The sequence below is a fragment of the Saprolegnia parasitica genome (assembly GCF_000151545.1).
Source record: "Saprolegnia parasitica CBS 223.65 unplaced genomic scaffold supercont2.108, whole genome shotgun sequence".
Classification (NCBI taxonomy): Eukaryota; Oomycota; class Saprolegniomycetes; order Saprolegniales; family Saprolegniaceae; genus Saprolegnia; species Saprolegnia parasitica.
The window spans coordinates 66437-86225 of NW_012156502.1; the positions used below are offsets into that span (position 1 = coordinate 66437).

The 19789-nt window shown below is 57.4% G+C and overlaps 7 protein-coding genes across 7 annotated transcripts; 2 read left to right on the forward strand and 5 right to left on the reverse strand.

Moving 5' to 3' along the window:
- Window positions 1-1691: 1691 nt before the first annotated feature.
- Window positions 1692-2246, reverse strand: SPRG_13853 (hypothetical protein). Its single transcript, XM_012352849.1, has 2 exons — window positions 2159-2246; window positions 1692-2109 (listed from the first exon to the last, which is right to left on the reverse strand). The coding sequence occupies exons 1-2, from the start codon at window positions 2224-2226 to the stop codon at window positions 1734-1736; spliced, it is 444 nt and encodes a 147-aa protein (XP_012208239.1). The 5' UTR covers window positions 2227-2246; the 3' UTR covers window positions 1692-1733.
- Window positions 2247-2535: 289 nt separating this feature from the next.
- SPRG_13854 (hypothetical protein) lies at window positions 2536-3218 on the forward strand. Its single transcript, XM_012352850.1, has 3 exons — window positions 2536-2913; window positions 2963-3062; window positions 3123-3218. The coding sequence occupies exons 1-3, from the start codon at window positions 2540-2542 to the stop codon at window positions 3138-3140; spliced, it is 492 nt and encodes a 163-aa protein (XP_012208240.1). The 5' UTR covers window positions 2536-2539; the 3' UTR covers window positions 3141-3218.
- A 273-nt stretch (window positions 3219-3491) lies between these two features.
- On the reverse strand, window positions 3492-4053 carry SPRG_13855 (hypothetical protein). Its single transcript, XM_012352851.1, has one exon. It carries the CDS (start codon window positions 4022-4024, stop codon window positions 3527-3529), a length of 498 nt encoding a protein of 165 aa, XP_012208241.1. The 5' UTR covers window positions 4025-4053; the 3' UTR covers window positions 3492-3526.
- Window positions 4054-4742: 689 nt separating this feature from the next.
- SPRG_13856 (hypothetical protein) lies at window positions 4743-9718 on the reverse strand. Its single transcript, XM_012352852.1, has 14 exons — window positions 9493-9718; window positions 9361-9443; window positions 9075-9306; window positions 8708-9023; window positions 8311-8652; window positions 7752-8254; window positions 7554-7700; window positions 7308-7508; window positions 7111-7254; window positions 6178-7041; window positions 5973-6126; window positions 5574-5924; window positions 5257-5527; window positions 4743-5207 (listed from the first exon to the last, which is right to left on the reverse strand). Exons 1-14 carry the CDS (start codon window positions 9676-9678, stop codon window positions 4823-4825), a joined length of 4179 nt encoding a protein of 1392 aa, XP_012208242.1. The 5' UTR covers window positions 9679-9718; the 3' UTR covers window positions 4743-4822.
- Window positions 9719-11076: 1358 nt separating this feature from the next.
- SPRG_13857 (hypothetical protein) lies at window positions 11077-11605 on the reverse strand (the record flags this gene model as incomplete). Its single annotated transcript, XM_012352853.1, has 2 exons — window positions 11077-11085; window positions 11120-11605. The coding sequence occupies 2 exons, from the start codon at window positions 11603-11605 to the stop codon at window positions 11077-11079; spliced, it is 495 nt and encodes a 164-aa protein (XP_012208243.1).
- A 647-nt stretch (window positions 11606-12252) lies between these two features.
- SPRG_13858 (hypothetical protein) lies at window positions 12253-14443 on the forward strand (the record flags this gene model as incomplete). Its single annotated transcript, XM_012352854.1, has 5 exons — window positions 12253-12992; window positions 13046-13214; window positions 13258-13734; window positions 13785-13889; window positions 13946-14443. The coding sequence occupies 5 exons, from the start codon at window positions 12253-12255 to the stop codon at window positions 14441-14443; spliced, it is 1989 nt and encodes a 662-aa protein (XP_012208244.1).
- Window positions 14444-14900: 457 nt separating this feature from the next.
- Window positions 14901-18339, reverse strand: SPRG_13859 (hypothetical protein; the record flags this gene model as incomplete). The annotated part of the gene is made up of 7 exons (XM_012352855.1): window positions 14901-15359; window positions 15403-15822; window positions 15869-16122; window positions 16171-16381; window positions 16797-17312; window positions 17362-17772; window positions 17818-18339. 7 exons carry the CDS (start codon window positions 18337-18339, stop codon window positions 14931-14933), a joined length of 2763 nt encoding a protein of 920 aa, XP_012208245.1. The 3' UTR covers window positions 14901-14930.
- Window positions 18340-19789: the final 1450 nt, after the last annotated feature.

The following is a 19789-nucleotide window of genomic DNA, read 5'->3' on the forward strand; positions in this document are numbered from 1 at the left end:
TCGCCGACTTCCACGCACTGTCGCTGCGGAGCTCGACGCACTCAACTAGCACGATAGCGACATACGTCCACCGTCCAATCTTCGCAGCCGACGAGCCTTTTCAACATCAGCCATGCATTCAACAGTGTCCAACCCCAGCAAACGACTTCCATCAGCCCGCGAGTTCAAGTGAGCACCCCCCGTGTACCTTCGGGTGCTGCAGCTCCAGGTCGGCCCAAGGTCGCATCCAAGTGGAGCTCCGCAACACGGGTCTGGCTCACGACCGCGAAAGCGCCGACGTGGCCCCGCGGTGCATCGATTGGTCTCCCCAACTCGTGCTCTGCTGAGGCTTGACCGTGCGAGAGTAGTGGGAAGAAATCAAGTGCTACAGGTCGCTCAAGTAGCTCGGCAAAGGACCACATTAAGAACGAAACCCATAGGGTAATTACGGTAATACACCGCCTGACCTGAACAGAACTGTACTGTAGAATCTGATCCTGTATAAGTACGGTCTTAATTTCCGGTTTGGGACAGTATTTTTGGCATTGCTACTTTTGCCAATGCATGATTTCTTCATGTAGGCTAGACAAAAAAGAGCAATACCACGAATCCAGTCTCGTCATTTCTGCATGGCGCATACAAATCCGCATAAGACCAGGTGTTTCCGCATAAAACCAGATGAGTTCAGCTAGAGAAGTGTAAATTTACGGTAAATTTGGTCTTGGCAGCGTGATTTATACAAAAGTACACTATATACGACAATGGGTACACACTATACCATATATAAGATATAGTGTAAGTACTGAATAGGCAAATGCCACGCGAAAGCAGGACATGCTGGGACCTCGATCCGAAACGTGGGTTTGAAAACAGGCATCTCGACACGAGTTGTGCTGCTGCACGAAGAACGTGGTCGCGTGCGAGTGTCCTGCGCCACTAGCGCGTCATCTTTTGCTCAACCCGCAGTCGTTACATTGCGTGTTGACGCCGAGTCTACCTGCTCCTTTCAACGGTTGAAAATGGCTTTTGTTTCTGCACAACGATCGAGGACAATTGCATCCCGGTGCAGGACACACCTCCAACAACTGTAGCAGCTCCAACGACGACAAGTTGCTTGAACTAGGTTTGTGTATACCGCTTTCATACACGAGACATCGAATTGCACGTGACACTCGATCGTGAAGCGAGGGATGACCATGCAGCCAATTTCCAAGTAACATAACGCGGCAACAATCGCACTACCAGCGGTCCTTCGCCGCTGTATCTCGGCGCAGAGCGAAGCACATCATACCAGCAACAAGCATGCGCGCATCACATCATACCAGCAACAAGCATGCGCGCATCACGCCAGCCTGCATGGTCGTGATGATCACCCGTCATTCCCTAATGTCTGTGACATCCAGGGTTTTGCTCTTCATACTGCGTGCCCACCCGTAGACGCGACACGCTATCACGATGCACATTTACGAAAGCGTCGCCAACTCGTGAGCATTTCTCTCACTTTTTGCAGGAGAACGCCGCAGAAGTGCCTGTAGTATGTACTCGCAAGGAAGAAGAGAAAGTAATGCAAGAGTCTGTACCGTCGGCGGCATGATCCCACGTGATTCGTCCTCCGCGTGATCTGTGTGATGGCCACACCGAACGCACCCTTGAACCCTTCCGATGTCAACAACTATTAAAAAATAAATAAATGTGTTTTGCGCTCCAACGTGCTTTGAAAGACCTTTCATGCCTCGCCATCTTGTTGTCACTGGTTAATCACTCGGATCCAACGGTGGCTCTGAGCTTGAAATCAAACGAAGACCTGCAAGCTTGCGCGCGAGCCCACTGTGGGTGTTGAGCGTGTGGACGTAATCTCCTGTGGGCTTGCAGTAGGTGATGACACCGCCACCGCCAGGGAAGAGCGCGACGCCAACCGTGTCGGCAATCACCGGACTCGTCGTCTGAAGCAGTCGAACCGGCCCCGTCAACGACAACGCGAGACCGCCAGCAAGCGCCGTCTCGTCGTCGACGACGTCTAAATTCAGCAAAGCAACGAGATCTGCGAGGTGCAATCGCACAATGTCGCGGTTCTTCTTGACAATGTACCGTCCCGGGCAGTTGGGAATCATCTTCCACTTCCACTGGCTCCTATCCAGTGTCTGAGCATGCATATAAACAGTGTATGAGAACAACGTACCACAAACACTGGAGTGCCGCGCCGCCGTCGCCGACGAAGCGGCCGTCGCCGACAAATGTGCCCACCATTCCACTGCTTTAGCGCTCGCTGATTGGCTCTTTCTTTTTACACCCCACCATGTTCATCACAGCCAAAGGCGGTGTTTTACACACACTAAATGCACGCAATTGCTTGGATCCAAACCCGGCGACGCATTCATCACGCCGAATCGATGGACGCTGTGGTACCATCACTATCTTTTCTCTGTGTGCGATTCCATACGTCGATGCAGAAGACGTCTTCTCGCAGGGTAGACACGTTCATGTACAGCGACGCACAATGGCAAGGGCGCGTGCGATTAGACTATGCAAAGCACGCGATCCGTACTTATCCGGACGCCGAATGGACGCCGAAGAGGCAAAGACACTGCATTTCGCCACGAGCATGACGACCCTCGCGCCGTTCAACCCGACCGGTGCCGGTGCGATCGACGTCGCCTTGCGCCTCCTTGCGCCGACGAAGGACGACGTCGTCTACGACATTGGCTGCGGCGACGGGCGGCTACTTGTGGCCATCGCCAAGCAGTGCGGCAGCCGCTGCGTCGGCCTTGAGTGCGACGCCAGCCTCGTCCAGCGCGCGCACGCCTTGATCCACGAGCATGATGTGACCGACCGCGTCACGATCCGCCAAGAAGACGCAACGAAGTCTGACTTTTCGGATGCGACGCTCATCTTCCTCTACCTCGTGCCCAAGGGCATTCAGGCCATGCTGCCCATGTACGCCCATGCCTTCTTCTTCGCCCATGTAATAGCGACCGCGGAATAGGCTCGAGGCCGCCAAGGCGAATGGCGTCCGCATTTGCACCAACATCTTTTCGATACCGTCGTGGCAACCGACGGCCACCGGCGACTACAAGGGCACCAAGGTACACTTGCTCGTATCTTCTCTCATGGCGCGACAACGATGCCCCTACCCGCGGGTATAGATCTACTTGTACGCGTAGTCGACCGGCTTGTGGGCTACCTACACTATTTATAAAGCTAGTCTTTCATATTGCAGACAATGCAGTCTTTTGCCTCGAAACCTCTTCCGTCGTGGTCTTGCCATGGATGGCATCGGAGGCGAGTCGAAGCAGCATAGTCTTGAGCGACGCCGCTTCTGGCGGCGTCAGCATGACAAGCACCTCCATCGTCGTCGTCGAGTGTACCTCGGCAGCCGTTGGGATGCGTTTTGAGTCGACACAAATGCTGACCTTTCACGAGCCTGTGTATTTTACTGGGTTTGTGAAGTTTGGAAAAGGATCGACACGTTCTTCTTGTTGCAGTGGCACTCGATGACAATCTGAGCCAAGCTAGTAGAGACGTTATTGATGTCATTAAATACGCAGCATCACGGTGGGACGCCGTGGCATTTCTTCATGTGGCGGGCAAAGTTGGAGCGCTGCGTAAAGGTCCGGTTGCAGTCGGCGACTTGACAAGCGAACGGCTTGACGCCATAGTGCTTCCAGACGTGCTCCTTGAGCGACCCGCTGTGGGCGTACCGCTTGTTGCAGCCGTCGTGCGTGCACATGTACGGCTTGATGCCTTCGTGCGCCTTGTGGTGCGCGCCGAGGTTGGAGCTATGCGCAAAGCGCTTGTTGCAGCCGTCGTACTTGCAAGCGAACGGCTTGCTGCCCGTGTGCGTCCGCTCGTGTGTCACGAGCTCCGACTTGGCGCGGAACTGCTTCTTGCACACGTCGCACACATGCGGCTTGGGCACGGCCGGCGGGCGCAGGCCGAGGAGCGTCGCGAGGATGTGGGCGTCGGCGGGCCCAAAGGCCTCTTCCTTGGGCGCCCAAAGCCGCGTCGGCTCCATGCGATCGTCCATCACGCCAAGCAAGAATGGCATGCTGCGGCGGTTATTCCCGTGGCTCTTCACTTCATTCTGGGAAGATCCTGGATACCGCGTCAATTTTATCCGGACTTCTTCGCGCATCCGGACACGGCAACGCGAAGATCGCCATCGATGCCATTGTTTGCACCAACGACGAGGTGCACTGCACTCAGATCTTATACGCGTTGTACGACAACTTGCTAGTACTTTATATCTCAGTTCTTGCTATCGACCTGATCGTATCGATGGTTGGCGCTGGCCCTTCGCCACCGGTCGCCTTGGGGATTGCACGGCATCTCCGCCCGCTTCTTTCCTCCCTCTTCTCGACAATCGAACACTGGCCTAGCTGAAACGGGCATCAGTGGATCGCATTCGTTCATATTGTGGCGCATCAATCTATTGTAGCGTCGTCGTCGGACTGATTGAGACATCTTTTGGATCTTTGCACTCAACGGGGTCGTCGACTGGTTTTTTCAAGTCTACTACATGTCAATGAGGTTCATGCGGTCCAAGCCGAGTCGTCGTCTACGAGCTTGTCGATGAGTGGAAGGAAAGGCTGCGGCTTGAAGCCTCGAAAATCCGTCGAGCAATCCAAGGCGCAAGCTACTTGGTGGTGGTGTCGCAACCCGCTCTGTCGCAATCGTTGCACTAGTAGTACCTTCTTGCCGGTTGCATCTTTCAACAACCCCTCGCTACCCGTGAAAAGATGATTTGAAGCGAGACTTTTCACTCTCTCAAGAGACTTCTTGGTCCATGAGTATGCAAATACATTACTACGCATTCAAGTACGGTGCATGTAAATAATCGGGGCGCCTACGGCGTGGTCGTGTCGTGCATGGCTAATTGCACTTGGTCAGTGGCCTCGATGGCCGGTGTCTCGGGTGCCTTAATCCACCGGCGTCGACGCACGCAGCGCCCCATGATCTTGTTGATCCCGCGCTTGAGCTTTCCCGGGTGCTTGACCCGCAGATTCTCGCGGTCGAGGTCCAATTTGCTAAAGTCGGCAAATTTTGTCGCATACTCCCAGTGCCCGCCGTCCGCCTCGCACGCTTCTTCAATGCCAATGCTCTTGTCGATCATCCAGTCGGTCTCGTGCGTCTTAAGGCGGTGGCTCGCGCCGAGCGCCATGTCGCGATTGCAAAACTGGAGCGGGTCGGCCAGCGTAAACGGCGCGCTCCAGCCCAAAAACACTTGGTACCTATGACATGAATATGCTCAGGTGCTGCATGCGTTCTAGGTTTGTGTACCGCTGGACTTGGTAGTAGTGCGGCACGTCCATGCTGTCGACACCGCGCCAAAACTGCACTTCGGCGGCCAACGCGGCGCGGGGGCTCAGCGCACGGGCCAGCGCGTGCTCCACGTGGTGCAGAGTCCGCACCGGCGCCAAAATGAGGCTCCGCAACGCGCCGCCGTGTCGGTCCTCCAGCGTCGCCTGCGAGAAAGCAAAGCCGCAGTACGCCGGCGGTCGCAGCACCGCGCCGCGTGGCGACTTGACAATATGAATCGCGAGCGTCGGATCTAATGCGAGCGATTCGGCAAATGCTCGAAAGAAGCAAGCACGTACCTCGAAGCGGCTTGAGCTCGGACGTCAGGTACGACCGAAAGTCGACCATGAACGGCTTGTAGTGCTTGGGAATGACGGGCCCCGTCCACGCAATCTTTTCGCCAAGATCGAGCTTCTCGGCCTCTTGGAGGACGTGGTAGTACTCGGGGCGCCACTCGCGCTTGTAGCTCTTGTAGATCAAATCCCGGAAAAGTGCCATGACGACGCAGAGAAACACAATCATGTAGCTCTCGGGCAGCGTGCAAATGTACGGGAAAATGTGGTCCGTGATCGCACTCGACATAAAGTTGGAAATGACGTAGCCCGAGACGACCCAGAACGGCAGTGTGGCCCACATGGCAAAGTGCATGCCTACGTCCTTGTCATCAAACACACACTCTCAACCTTAATCTGAAATACCAAGGTTCCACGAGACCGTGTTGAGACCCAGTTTCGCCCACCCGACGGCAATGACGGCACAGAACGAGACGCCGCCGACGTTGAGCAGTGAAAACGAGTTGCCTTGCGAGTCCACACTGCCGAGTAGATAGAGCGGAACGAGCGTGCACACCGCCTACACATACACTACGTCGCCTTGCTCTCATCGATATTTCTTGGTACATACTGCCTCGTAGAGCCCTTCAAAGATCCACGCTGTAAAGATGCGCAAGCTGAGCATCTCGCCGTGGGCGCCAATGTGGTACAGACCCGGGTTATGGTAGGCCATGGACGCTGACGTTTCTTGCTCCATGACGGCGACAATCATGATCGGGAGGAACGTCCAAAAGATGTTGTAGCCGTTGAGCCAGTAGTTGTTGACGTACAAGGTGCCCGAGCCGCCCGCGTAGACCGCAAAGACGTAGACGCTAAAGTAGCAAATGATGTTCTTGTACACGACGTAGAGCACGAGCTTGGACATGCGGTGGTAGTTCCAATGGCCATGCACGAGGAGGAGCCGGCGCAGGAACTCGAATTGCGCGATCGCAAAGTCGCTGGCGTTGACCGCCTGGAGACCTTCGTGGCCCGAGATGCCAATGCCGATGTGGGCCTCTTGGATCATGCTCACGTCGTTGGCGCCGTCGCCGATCGAGAGCGTCCGGCAGTCGGCAACGTTCTTCTTGACGAGCGCGACGACCTCGGCCTTTTGCTTGGGCGAGACGCGGCAGCAAATCACGGCCTTGCAGCACTGCGCAATCTCGAGAAAGAGAAACTTGAGCTGCGGGTACGTCAAGACAACCTTGAGCACGAGGCCGTCAATCACGATCGCTTGGGCTTGGACGTTCTGGAACGAATTCGAGGTGCCGCGCGCGGCTTCGTACGCCCGGACGACCTTGACGCGCTCGGTCAAGACCCGCTGAAGATAGCTTGCCATGTCCTCGCTCGGGCCGCACGCATCGCTGTTGAGGACCATGCGGTCCATGTCGTCGGTCAAGAGCCGGCACGCGTACGCGATGTTGATGGCCGTCTCTTCCTTGTCACCTGTGAGGACCTAGTGCAGATATGGCGCGGATCAGCCTTTGTTTCAACGTAAAATCAAACGATCCATCGAGACACGTACCCAGACTTTGATGCCGGCGTTCAAGAGGCACGCAATGGTTTCAGGCACGCCGTTTTGGAGCCGATCTTCGACGGCAGTCGCGCCAAGGAGCTCCAGGTCCGTCTCCATCGTCTCTTCCAGTGCCTCGATCCGCGCCAAGTCCTCCTGCATTCGATGTATTGGCAATTGTTGTTGTGAAAAGGCAACGAGGCTTGTACCGTATACGTGGGCGAGGTATCGTCGAGCGTTGTGAGCGCGTGCTTGTAGTCGGCCGCCCACGCCGTGTACCAGTCTTCGTCCAGCGTGCGCTGCGCAATCACGAGCGTGCGCAGCCCATCGGCCGCATACTGCTCCATGTGGGCCATCGTCTGGCGCTTTAACGCGTCCGGCACGTCGGCGGCGAGCCGCGGGTAGATGATCTATCATCCGCTTTAAGAGTCCATTGAAAGAGTGACACCAAGTACCATGTCGGCGCCTTTGGTCATGAGCAAGAGACGGTTGCTAGGCGTGCGGCAGATGACCGACATGCGCTTCCGCGTCGACGTGAACTCGATGAGCTCGAGGATCTGAAATTCCTCGTCGCACGCAGCCCCCTGCACAAGCCGGCGCATCTACACGAATCATTCTCCATCCCGCTGCTACAAGAGGATATAGGATCGTACCGTGCATTTGCCCGTGGACCGACCGACAAAGGTGAAGCCCAAGAAGGCGGCGCCCGCCACGAGCGCGAGCTCATCGGGCGACGACGCTGAAAAGCTCGACGCGCCGGTGGCATCGTCCGTCTCGACCACGACCGAGTGGCACACGGCGAGGTGCGTCAGGAACTTGGCCAAGTTGGCCGCTTGGTGCGGAATGAGCCAGTCTTTTGCGAGTTCGTTCTTCGGGTCGAGAAATTGCACGTTGGGGATCGTGCGGCCGGAGAGGGGCTCGGCTTCCATGTCGGTGACGGAGGCGACGCGACCGGCGCGTGTCTGGGCCGCGCGGCCAATGTCGGTCGAGCCGCGGCCGTACGATCGACCGGCAACCGAGAGCTTGCGAAAGTTCATTTCATTCGCGGTCAGCGTGCCCGTCTTGTCGCTAAAGATGTGCGTCACTTGGCCGAGCTCGTCGTTGAGGTCGGCGTTGCGCACCATGGCCGGCGTGTCGGACGGCGCGTGGTACATGCCTACACCGTGCATGTCGCGGTCAACTACCCACTACCCAATCTCAAAAATCGACTACCGAGGTCGCGGTTCATAAAGATGGTTTGGTAGCTCTTGACTATCGCGATCGACACGTAGAGCGTGATCGGGACAAACGATGCAATGAGGATCCAGTAGTAGCCAAACATGACGACGCCGCCCGAGAACGAGACCGTGAAGGCGTTGAGCGCATCGCCGACGCCAAAGTAGAGATACCACGGCGCGTTGGCATGCATCCACGTCAGATCCAAGATCGTGCCAAGAAAGCAGAGCGCAATAAGAATAGCCATCAAGATGAAGATGCCACGGTTGATGATCTCAAGCGCCTTGCTCGTCTTGGTCGGCGTCTTGTTGGACGACTGCATGACTTTGGTGTCGGTCCCTACCCCATATTCGTGAGCCTTTCCATGGGCATGTGCAGGAATAATGCTATGTACCAGTGTTGAGGACGAGGCCGTACACAAATGGCGTGTTGCGAATCACGCAGCCGCGCAGCGCCACGTTCTTGAGGTCGAGGGGGAAGAGCGTATCGCTGCCTTCGTCTGGCTCGTACCGCCCCGTGAAGCTATTGATATCGTGGTTGGGCAGCTCGCTAAAGACGCGGCCAGGCAGACGACCGAGCGCGCTTGGGTCCGAGAGCTGCGCGTACGTGCACGTAAGTGCTTGACGGATCTTAAGGTTCGTCTCGCCGTCGAGCGACTTGGTCTCGACAAAGCACATGCCAATGGGCGACGACGGGTTCGCTTCGTGCACCTAGCAGGCCATTTATGACGACGTGCGAAGAAGGGCAAGGCGACGGGCTACCGCGAGGAGGAGGACGTCGGCGGGCACGGCCTCGTACTTTTTGATTTGAAGAATGTCGCCGACCGCCACATCCTTCCATGTTCGCTGCACGAACGGGTCGGACGCGTTGGCGCTATGTGGGTCGTACACGAGCGTCGTCCGGGCGTTCATGACGGCGTCGGCGCGATGGCGCGCGAGGTCTTCGAGGCCCGTAAACACGCCATCCACAAAGAGCACAATCGAGAGCACCATCCTGTGGCATGCACATGAGCTCGTCGTGATGCGAGTAGCATATCGAAGCGGGTACCATTGGTACGGTAGGCCAAGCGTCGACGAGATCGAGGGCAGGAGCTGGCCGACGCCAACGAGGAGAAAGTAAAAGTTGGCCACCTGCGCCGTATTGATGAGGATCGACGGCGATGGCGAGGTAGAAGCGTACCCGCGTCAAGCGCTCGTAGAGGAAGACGGGCACGAAGCTATAGAACGAGTACTTGCTCGTCGCGACCGCGTTGTCAGGGAACCCGGCGTTGGCGGCTGGGCGGTTGAGGTGCACGATGCGCCAGTGCGTCGGGTCGAGCACGGACGCCGACGGTGTCGGGAGGACCGGCGCCTGCTCCGTCGTCATGCCGGCGACTCTGCAAATAGCCAACGACGGAAATTGGGTTTCGAGCTAAAAATTGCGGCGAAACGACCGGCGTCTTTCTGGAGGATCTCGGAACTAAGGCGAAGCCGCACGCACGAGGTGAGATCCCAGCGACCCAGGGGCATGCACGTAGCCTAAGGCGCTGATCCAAGGCGAGAGACCATGCGTGCTGCAACCTAAAGCATGGGCTCCCTACATTTCAACACACAATCGGCTTGGATCGAGCGACCGTCCAAGGCACGCGACGATGGCAAGGCCTTGCAAGGGAGACGTAGGATGCCCGCAGGCCATACGATGTACTCGCTCGCACGCGTGCTTGTAGCTGCAGCTTGCATGGCGCCTGTCCGGCGCCGCCGCTTCATTCGCATCCTGCTGGGTTGTTCGAAATGCCACGTCATTAGCATCCGGAAACGACACCCAACATCCGGATTTTAGGACTTGAGGGCCATCTATGTATTATAATAGTACAAGCCGTGGCTTATGGCAGCGCAGCGTCGTTGATGGCATGCGCGATGCAAGTGGCGGTGCGTACTCGAAGTAGGTAAGGACATGTTGTGCAGGCGTCGGGGCTGGAGAGAGGCGGCGGCGACCTGTTTTTCCAACGCATGAAACGGTCCCCAACACAAAATATACGTTTCAAAAACCACTTTCAGGCGACTGGAACGATGCATTCTCCATGGACAAAAGTGTCAGATTTGCAATGCGTCGACCTTTCCGACACTTGGTGTGCCCGTGGCGATTTCAACGTTAGGCGACACCACGCCGACGCGCTGTGAGAAGTAGGTACGCTGTGGTATTTTGTACTTGTACTACACTGTACGCTGCTGGTATGGCGCCTACTAGTCCACGTTGCTAGCGTTCGCTTCGGCACGACGCCGCTGCCCCCAAAGAAATGGATGATGTACAGGTAGCTCGGCCTTGTGCACACGCGGGCGGCGACAAACGTGGCGGGTACGGAGCATTTGAACCAGTTGTAAACCGTCAAATGGAAGCAAAACATCCACAGCGTGCCACGTCATACGTTAAACGCGTTAAACGCGTTAAAACGACGTGGGGGAATTGGACAAAAATGCAAGCCGCGGTCGCTCAAGCGCCATGGTGCGTCGTGAGAAAGCTAGTGATGGACTCGATCATGTATGTAGCAGTGGCTGCGGTCGTCGCGGCGGCGTCCTTGCCCTTTGTCTTGGGCAGATCGTGGCCAGCGCTCTTCAAGATAACGACGTCGAGTGCTGTATGCGAGAGTGTTTTAAGGGTAGCCTCGAGCAGCGCAGCACCCGAGGTGTCGAGAAATGACCGATTCAAAAACTCGTCGGCGTCACCACTGAGAACCAATGCCGGTGTTGCCGCAGGCAGGAGGCGCAACTGGTCTACACGCTCGTCCTACTTCCCCTTGAGACACCACTTCGATGCGGCTTGAATATACGTTGTTCTTGGGACCGTAGAGCGGAAAGCCCGAGAGAATGACACCGTGAACATCTGGTAACGCGTTAGCGCCAAGCATTTCGCAGAGCACGCGGTTGCCAAAGCTATGGGCAAACACGTAGAACTTGCTGGCGCCGTACGTCGCGAGGTCTGCGGCGGAGGGGCAGCAGCTACGAACGAGCTCAAAGTTGGCTGGCGCAGCTGCCTTTCGAGTACTCCAGCGCAAACGCTCGTCCATCGCGTTGTGCACAACGACGTCGCTTAGCTGCGAGAGCACGAGGTCGTGCATGGCCTTGCTGAACGTGCCCGAGGCTCCGGGCAGCACCACAAGAACGGCTCTGCCGCTCGTCACCTTGGCCTTCGTGGGGACCACAGGAGCGACCTTGGTGCGCGCCACCTTGGTCTTCTTGGGCGCTGGCGGCTCTTGTGCAGGCACTTGGGCGGACGCGGGTCGCTTCTGCCGGGTCGACTGTCGTCTCGGTTCCATGCAAGGGAAAATGTCAAAACTGGGTGAACGTGGGCCCAAATCAACCCAAACCTGGGTAAATTGCATAAAAATACATAGACTTGGTTTTACTATTGAGTGGCTCAGGGTGGCTCAAAGTGGCTCGCCTCGGCGTCTTCACATGCCCCTCTCCTCCTACCCCTCCTTAACCGCAAACAAAACCTGTACAACAATCCTTTAACCTTTCTCAACACCTCTCATCACCCCCACCTACCCTTCCCTGCGACTACTTGCCAAACAACCCCAATACCCTGCCGGGAACTTAAGCGAATGGTTATTTTTTCTCCAAATTCCTGTTTTGACGCAGCTTTTACCAAACACACCCAGTTCTGTCATTTACCCTCCATGCAATCCAAAATGGCGGAATCGGCACATGCCATTTTTAAATCCAGGCAGGGCGTGCAGTGTGAGGTTTTTTTCAAGAAAAGTGTGCACCGTGCCACGTTACCATGGCTGGCATGACACAAGCTGACCTCGGTCCCCAGGACGCGCCCGGCAGCGTCTCGGGAGTCGCCTCGTGATCGCGTGTATCCGGCGACGCTTTTTATTTTCGGCAGATGCCGATCCACGAATCGCGCGGTGATTGGCGGTGTTTTATCCAATCCGGGCGACGGTCGTTGTTCGGCAGCATGATCGTGGGCGGCTTGTGCAGGCGGCTCGCCCAGCAGCTCTGGCTCGCCCTCCTCACGCTCTGCGCGCTGCTAAGCCTGCCGTGCAGCATGCTGCGCTGGCTGCGCCACGACCACTCGCACCGGCTGCGGCGCCAAGACTGGTACTTTATCGCGTGGCGCTTTACGTTTCCCGTGCTAACGCTGCTGCTCGTGGTGACGCTGAGCTGCGTCGGGCACCTCGCGGGCGTGCTCGGGTACGCGGCCGCGGCCGGATCTGTCTGGTACTACTGCAATCTGCTCGTGATCGCGATGCCCTTTGCGCTCGTCTATCGCTACCCGCTCTTCAGCGCGCGGCTCAAGGCACTCTTCTGGAATGGCCTCGCTGTCTTTAGCGTCTTCAACAGCCTGATCGAGTGCTTTGTCCTTACGGAGGGCAAGCGCCATAGCGCAACCCATAGCATCTCGATTGGCCAAAGCAAGCTGAGCTGGCTCATGGGCAACACGATGTTTGGCATCGTCGGTCTTGTCGGCGTGCCCTTTTGCTTTGCGATCCAGCCGCGCACGATCCGCATCGAGGTCGAGTCGGACGACGCACGCCCCGAGGCGCAGACGTCACTGCCGACATCCTCCTCCTCCACCAGCGTCGTCTCGTCGACCTACTACCCGCACGATTTGCTGTTGCCGCTGCACCTCGACAGTCAGGACGACGACGACGACGCGACAATGGCACCAACGCCGACCACCGCCATCTCCAACCGGTGCGGCTCGCTCTGCATGGTCGAGGGTAATCACAAAATGCGATGCTCGGTAGGCTCTTGTACGCAGCAGGCGCGAGTATTTTAGTGTGCTTTTTTGCCATGATCTGCTCCAACTTTCCAAGCCAAGCACGGACGCCGGCGTCGTCGCTCGACATGTACTGGTGGCCCCTCTACGCGCTCTCGCCGTGTCTCGTGGGCTATTTCCTGTACCATGTCTTCTTGGTAGGACGCTTCTTCCTTTAGGACAAACTATGGAGTGCATTAGATGCCAGCGCCGTTGACGCGCGCCAGCGAAGCCATCAATGTCTCAGACACGCAGTACGACTTCAACTATCTCGTTATGTTTACGACCGTCCTCGTGCACGTGCCCGTGTTTGTGGGGCACCTGTGCTTGACGCTCTTTGCCGTCGTCGCAGCGACCCACAAGGACGACGGCGGCACGCTCAAGTTTCTCGTCTCGTGCCTCTTCTTGGTCGTCATGCAAGGCTACCTCTTCATGCTCACGCGCGTCGTCCAGACGCTCTCCGAGCCGTACGCCTACCCGTCGCTCTTGTACAGCGCGCAGCTGTACTATTATCTCTTTTGGTACCTCATGGTCGGCTCGGACACGCCGATCGACATGCTCTACGTGGCCATGCTTGTCATCAACAACTTGCATGTGGTTTTTGCCAATACCGGCGTGTACACGGACGTGACGCAGCTCAGCGTCCACTGCCTCCACCCCAAGCTCCAATGTCTCTCGGTGCGGAACTCTATTTTTACGCAAGCTAAACTGTCGTTTTCGTGGGGTAGATGTGTCTGGGGTCGTCGGTCGCGATCTGCTTTCGCGCGGCCAAGTCGAGCGTCAAGACCGACGACGATGGGATGACGGTGCCGCACCTGCCCCCGTCTCCTGCCGTAGACCATCCTCTATTACAAGCTCGCTGCATGACGTTTTGATGTACGGCATGTAGGCGGCGCGGCAACGGCGGACGTGCTTTCCCGAGCCACCTAAAGCCAAGGACGACGACGACAATACTACGACGGTCACGGGGCCGCAGCTGCACCAACTGTACTTTCTCATGAAACTTGCCGAGCAAGACATGATGGCCGACACGAGTGCGCTTGTGCTCGTGCCCTCGATCCTCTCGTGGCTCTCGATGGTCGAGACACCCGAGGAGGCTGCGACGCACGGCCCACCGCCGCTCCTCAACATGTGGCTGCGCTGCCTCATAATGTTTTTCGGGCGACTCGGCGGCTCGTTCTTGGCGCGCGAGATCTTTGCCTACAAGATGCAGAAAATGCCGGCGTCGCAGCAAACGGGACGCGACCGCATCCGCATCCAGCGCATCATGCTCGCCGACTTTTACCGGCAGTTTTGGTACCTCGCGGCCGTCACGACGGTCTGTGCCTTTGCCTGCTTTGATAAGGCCGGGTGGCCCGCGCGGTACACCTTTTATACGACCACGTAAGAGGCAACATGCAAACTGTATGACCAAATGTGTTGAGTAGTGCAGTGTAGCCAAAAGAGACACTGGCAGCCGTGCCAAAGCGTTTAGAAGCGAGGGGTAGGGTTACGAATGGGGTTCGGGTTGATCGGTTCGAACGCGATGCGCTGCGAGTACGAGTGAGCTTGGGCGGAGGAGGTTGGCCGACTTGCATTAATGAGCGCGTTTCGCATTATGTTTGTACGGAGGGGATGTCCCATGCGTACAGACGCCCGGTAGCAATAGCCATCTGTTGAAGACAACAAGTAGTAGCAATCTTTTTCCTCACCGGGCAGTGGCGTACGGACACGTCTGGCTCGTCTTACAGTCGCGTACGGGGTGCGGGCGGCTTCAAGTGAAGAGAAAAGAGTCATCCAGGATAGAGTTCATGTGAAATCATGGTACTAGTAGTGGATACGATGCGACGACGACCTGGTACATTGGAGAGAGAGGGTGTGGTATTACAATGTAGTTAGCATTTATGCACACGCAGCGTGATCATGGGGTCGACGAGACTGTCAATGTCGTACAGAAACGAATTGTCGGTGCTATAGTCGACGTCTTCGGAAAAGGTGCGCGGTCGCAGCATCGACGGTCGGGCCGGCAGGTCCAAGCTGCTCTTGCGTGGCGGTTTCGGCCGCCGTGGCGCCGATTCGTACACTTGCAAATAGGCCATGTCGACGCCGTCGTTGGCGGTACCTTGCGACGGCGGCTCGGTCGACCACGCGTCGTTCTCCCCGTCGAGCGAAGTGTCCGATATGCTCTCTGTGTCGCGAAGCCCGAGCATCGATGTTGGCGGCAGCGATGAGCGCACCGTCTTGGAGCAGACGTGACACACGCGCATGGGCGCGCTCGCGTCGGTCGGCATGGTCCACTTGCGGCTGCAGCTACTGCATACCACCTACAGACGTGATTTCAGAGGCACCACGCTGGTGACCAAATACCTTGCCGCAGGGCTGACAAGTCTTGGGGCGGCGAAACCGGAACGAGCTACTGCAGAGCATGCAGTGCTTCGGACGGGTCGTGGCCGGGACCGACGTCATCGACAAGGACTCGAGCAGGACCGTGTGGCGGAGCCGCTGCTGGTGCACGTAATCGTCGACCATGGTGATTTTGCGCGCTCGGCGGCGCACCGCCAAAAGCATGGCAAACTGGGGAATTGAACCCTTGAAGTCGGATGCAATGTGGTAGACGACGTCGAGGATGCCGGGCGTCGATGTTTCAAGAAAGACACACCCCGTGTGCTCGAGGGACCCGCGCACCAGGTCGAGCTGCTTGAGTGGCGCGCAGCACGGTAGTTCGATCGCCGACTGGCAGTACGCCCACCCGCGGCGCCCGGACGCCATGGTAAACGTGTTTTGGCCCTATTTTATCTCGTGAAAAGGAGGAAAAACTACGTAGAGGTAGTACCTCGAGATAGAGGTAATCGCGGTTGCTAATGACGGAGAGCGGCGACTGCACGGCGGCCCACTTGACGTACGTTTGATGGTGCGGCGCGTCCGGCGTCCGATCGCGGAGCGAGTAGAGAGGAATGATGTCGAGAATGTCACTGGCGTAGCAGCGCATGTACTCGAAGCACTTGGTCCGCGTCTCGAACGCGTGCAGCGCTGCGACTTCGTCGATCGTTGCTGAAATGCGCGCCACCGCCCGGTACGGGACATAGCCTACAGGATCGGTAAGTGTTCGAAACGACAAGGTGTCGGCGCTCATACTGGCGTTGGCTGGCAACGCAGATGAGTGCATTTGGAAGAGGTTGACACCGCTGGTCCGGCCGACCGGTGTCCATGTCTGTAGCTTCATGGGCGATGTCGCCGACGCAACGAGGTCGGCCAAGTTGATGTCGGCGGTCGCGCGGTAGGCGTCGGCGTCGTCTAACGAGAGCGGCGGCGCCTGGAAGTAGTCGTCGGGCAGCGGGAATCGCTTCTGTTTGGCATGCCAATTGGTGTCTGACAGAGGACGCGATGATGTGCGAGAGGCGCCACCAGCCGGGTTCGAAGCGCTCGAGCACAACAGATGCGTTTCATTGGCTGTTTCTTTGCCCACGTCATTTTTGGTCTCAAAATATAGTCCCTTTATTTTCCGCGGTCATATCGAGCAATAGTTGAATGCAGGAAGGCTTATGGCGTGGGCAAATCTGTCTGCACTCGGTGGAATGTACGTACTGTAGTACGCGGTGATGAGGACTGCCGTGCAGCGACGACAGCACATTTCGCATTTCGCAACTGGACCAAAAAGCCAGATTTCGTATGAGACAGATTGCAGGGGGCGTTTTAGTGTTGTTTTTTTATGCTACAGTATGCTACGCTGCAGTCGGATCCTATGGCAGTGTTGTCGTCACGGCCGGGGCGATAATGTCGAAGTCGCCGCTCAAGTCGGGCGTATGGTCGGTCAGGATGTGTTTGGCCGGTGCGCTCGTCGGTGCAACGCGCATGGCCACCGACGATCGCCGGCGCTGAGTCCGGGCCACGGACGACCGCCGGCTCGGGGACATGGGTGGCCCATACATTTCCACGTACGAGAGGTCGCAGCTTTGGCTCAAGGTCGAGACCCGGCTGCAGTCACTGATCTGGCTCGACGACGACGGGCGCCGAAGCATGTCGGATGGGCGGCGCGTCAACGGCCGCGGCATCGATGCCGTGAGGTTCTCGTCTTCACCAAAGCGCGCTGACGGGCGGTACACGTCGGGCATCGACGCGCTCTCGACCCCGCGGCGTCGGGGCGCGCCGTCGACGGCCTTTTCCCGCACCGAGCCATCGCGCACGGCGAGCGAGCACACGTGGCAGATGCGCACGTCGGCTTTCGAGTGTTCGAGCACGTGCAGGGACCACTTGCGACTGCACTTTGAACAGACAACCTGTCCACATTGCATCCATGAGAATTTCCTTAAAAATCGATAACAGTACCTGGCCGCAGCTCTGGCAAATCTTGGACGCGCGAAAGCGGAACGACACAAAACACGTGGCGCAATGCTTTGGGAGCGGGCCATGGGGCATCGCACTTTTCGCACGCATGGGGAGCTGACTCAGGCGCATCTCGTGGATGTACTTGTCGAGGCGCGCGATCGACTTGCCGCGGCGCTTGATGGCCATTTGGCGCACAAAGTGAGGCACGTTGCCGTGAACGTCGGTGCCAAGATGATAGATGACGTCGAGTGTCCCTGGCTTGTCGGTTTCCAGAAACACGCAGCCTGAGTTGGCGAGGTGGCCACGCACCACGTCATACTGCGGCAGCGGTGGGCACCCTGGCAGCGAGATCGACGACTGGCAGTACGCCCAGCCACGCCGCCCCGTCTCAAGCACGAATTCGTCTTGCGTCTAAAGGATGGTCATGGCCTATACTGGAGCGCCTATCGGGTGTACCTCGAGGTAGGTAAAGTCGCGGTCCTTGATGAGCGCGACCGGGCTCTGAATGACCGCCCATTTGATGTACATGCGGGACGTCGTCGCGTCGGACCTCGTCGGTTCGCTGAGGACGTAGAGCGGCAGCAGGTCGAGAATGTCGTGGGCGTAGTGTCGTCGGTACTGGTCGCACTGCGCCTTGGTGTCAAAGCGGTGCAGGCGCGCGACTTCGTCGAGAGTCGCGTTGATCTTGGCCAGCGCGCGGTACTGCATCACGTCTAGCAACATTTTGAATGTCGCGCCGTTTTTCATAGGAAACGTACGCTTGTTTTCGGACGTGTGGCTCGGGTCCATGGCTTGGAAGAGGCTCACGCCATGGGCGTCGCCGACCGGGTCCCAGACCAGCGCGTTGTTTTGCTTCTTGGTGACGCTGGCGACGAACGAGCGAAGGAGGTCGTGGCCCCGGTCTCGCAGCGTGGCTTTCGTCTCGGGCGACAGCTCGGGTGTCTGAAAGACGCCGCGGGGCAGCGTGAAGGACGACATCGCACGCGCGGTGTCGAAGCGACAATGAGCAATCTCGGATGATACTGCGCCGAGGAGCCTCTACGCGCCAGCTGGTACAACCACTTGCAGTTTGTATGGGCGCGCAGCCAGGTGGGCGTCGGTGACACGCAATGTCGCCACGAGGTCCTTTCTCCGGTGGGAGGTCTCTGCGACCGAGCGATAGGTCAGAGCAGCACAAGCAGTGGACGGGGTCCACTGGACGAGACGTGAAGCGACGCGCTGCGAAACTGTGCAGGGTGAGAGATGTGGTGTCGTCCTCGGATACGACGGCTGCTTGTGCACGTGGAGGAGTAGGACCTCGAGGCGCACGATCCCTGCATATCCTTGTTTGTTCAAACGAGTCCATGGTCCACTTCACCGAATGGAGTCCTGTCTACTACTGTTGTCACTGCGCATGCGAAGAGCACGGTCGTCGTCGAATGTGGCGCGGCCACCTTCTTCTGGTCAAGACGAGCCAGCATTTTGCCGGGAATTCGAGGATCATCGTCGTCGATTGGTTGTGTCAATTGTGCGTCAAGATCAAAGGCGGAGCGAGATCCGCCAGCGCTTTTGCTTTTGTCGCCCTGTGGATGTGCTACAGGTTGTATGCACCTGTACTGTCATACAGATGGAGTCCATCGACAAACATAAAAGTGATGTAATATGGACGTTGGTCTAAGCGCCGTCGCTGGTTTGCACAGATTCGAACCGTTGGCGTGCTGTAGGAGAAGTGGAGGTGAGCGGCAAGAGGGGAGAAGCAAACGGCTCGCCATTGAGGAGCCAAAACGAGAAAGCCACCTGCTTTGCAGCTGGCTTTGCAGTGTCGTCGCGACACGGGAAACCACACTCCACTTCAAGAAGCACCAAAATGTATCTGCAGTTGGTCAAGCCGCTATTATACCTCGACGCACCTCTGCATTCCGCCTACAGTCCTTTGTACTTGTGTCCAGTCGGTCATCAACCAGTTACTAGTAGGCTATGTACCTCTCGTAGTGGCAAGCGAGGAGCGTCGGTAGCGCGCCAACAAGAGCACCCAAGAGCACGCAGTGCGTTGGTATCGGCGCCGTACCCAGAATGTAGCAGCAGACAAGCCCGCCGAAAGCAACTGCGGCTTGCAGACTCGCCAGCAGCACAAACCCATCGAGTAGCGCCGTGGAGTAGGACGTGGCGGCGATGACGCCCTGCCAGATACGACACCACGCTTCGACTGCTCCTGGCTCCCTTGAGTATAGTATTTGACCCGGTGGTAGTCCGAAGTACTCTGCAGAGAATCCTGATACTCATACTTATGCTTGCGTAGTTCTACTTGGTGTGGCCTATAGAACGAACGTCCTATGTTTCAACCCCCCTTGTTGTGTCTACTCAATGGGGTCCATTTGTGGAGGACAGTATGTTTGATTTTCAGTCGAGCAAAATACATCAACATCAAGGCGCAGAGGCATCGCGTCAC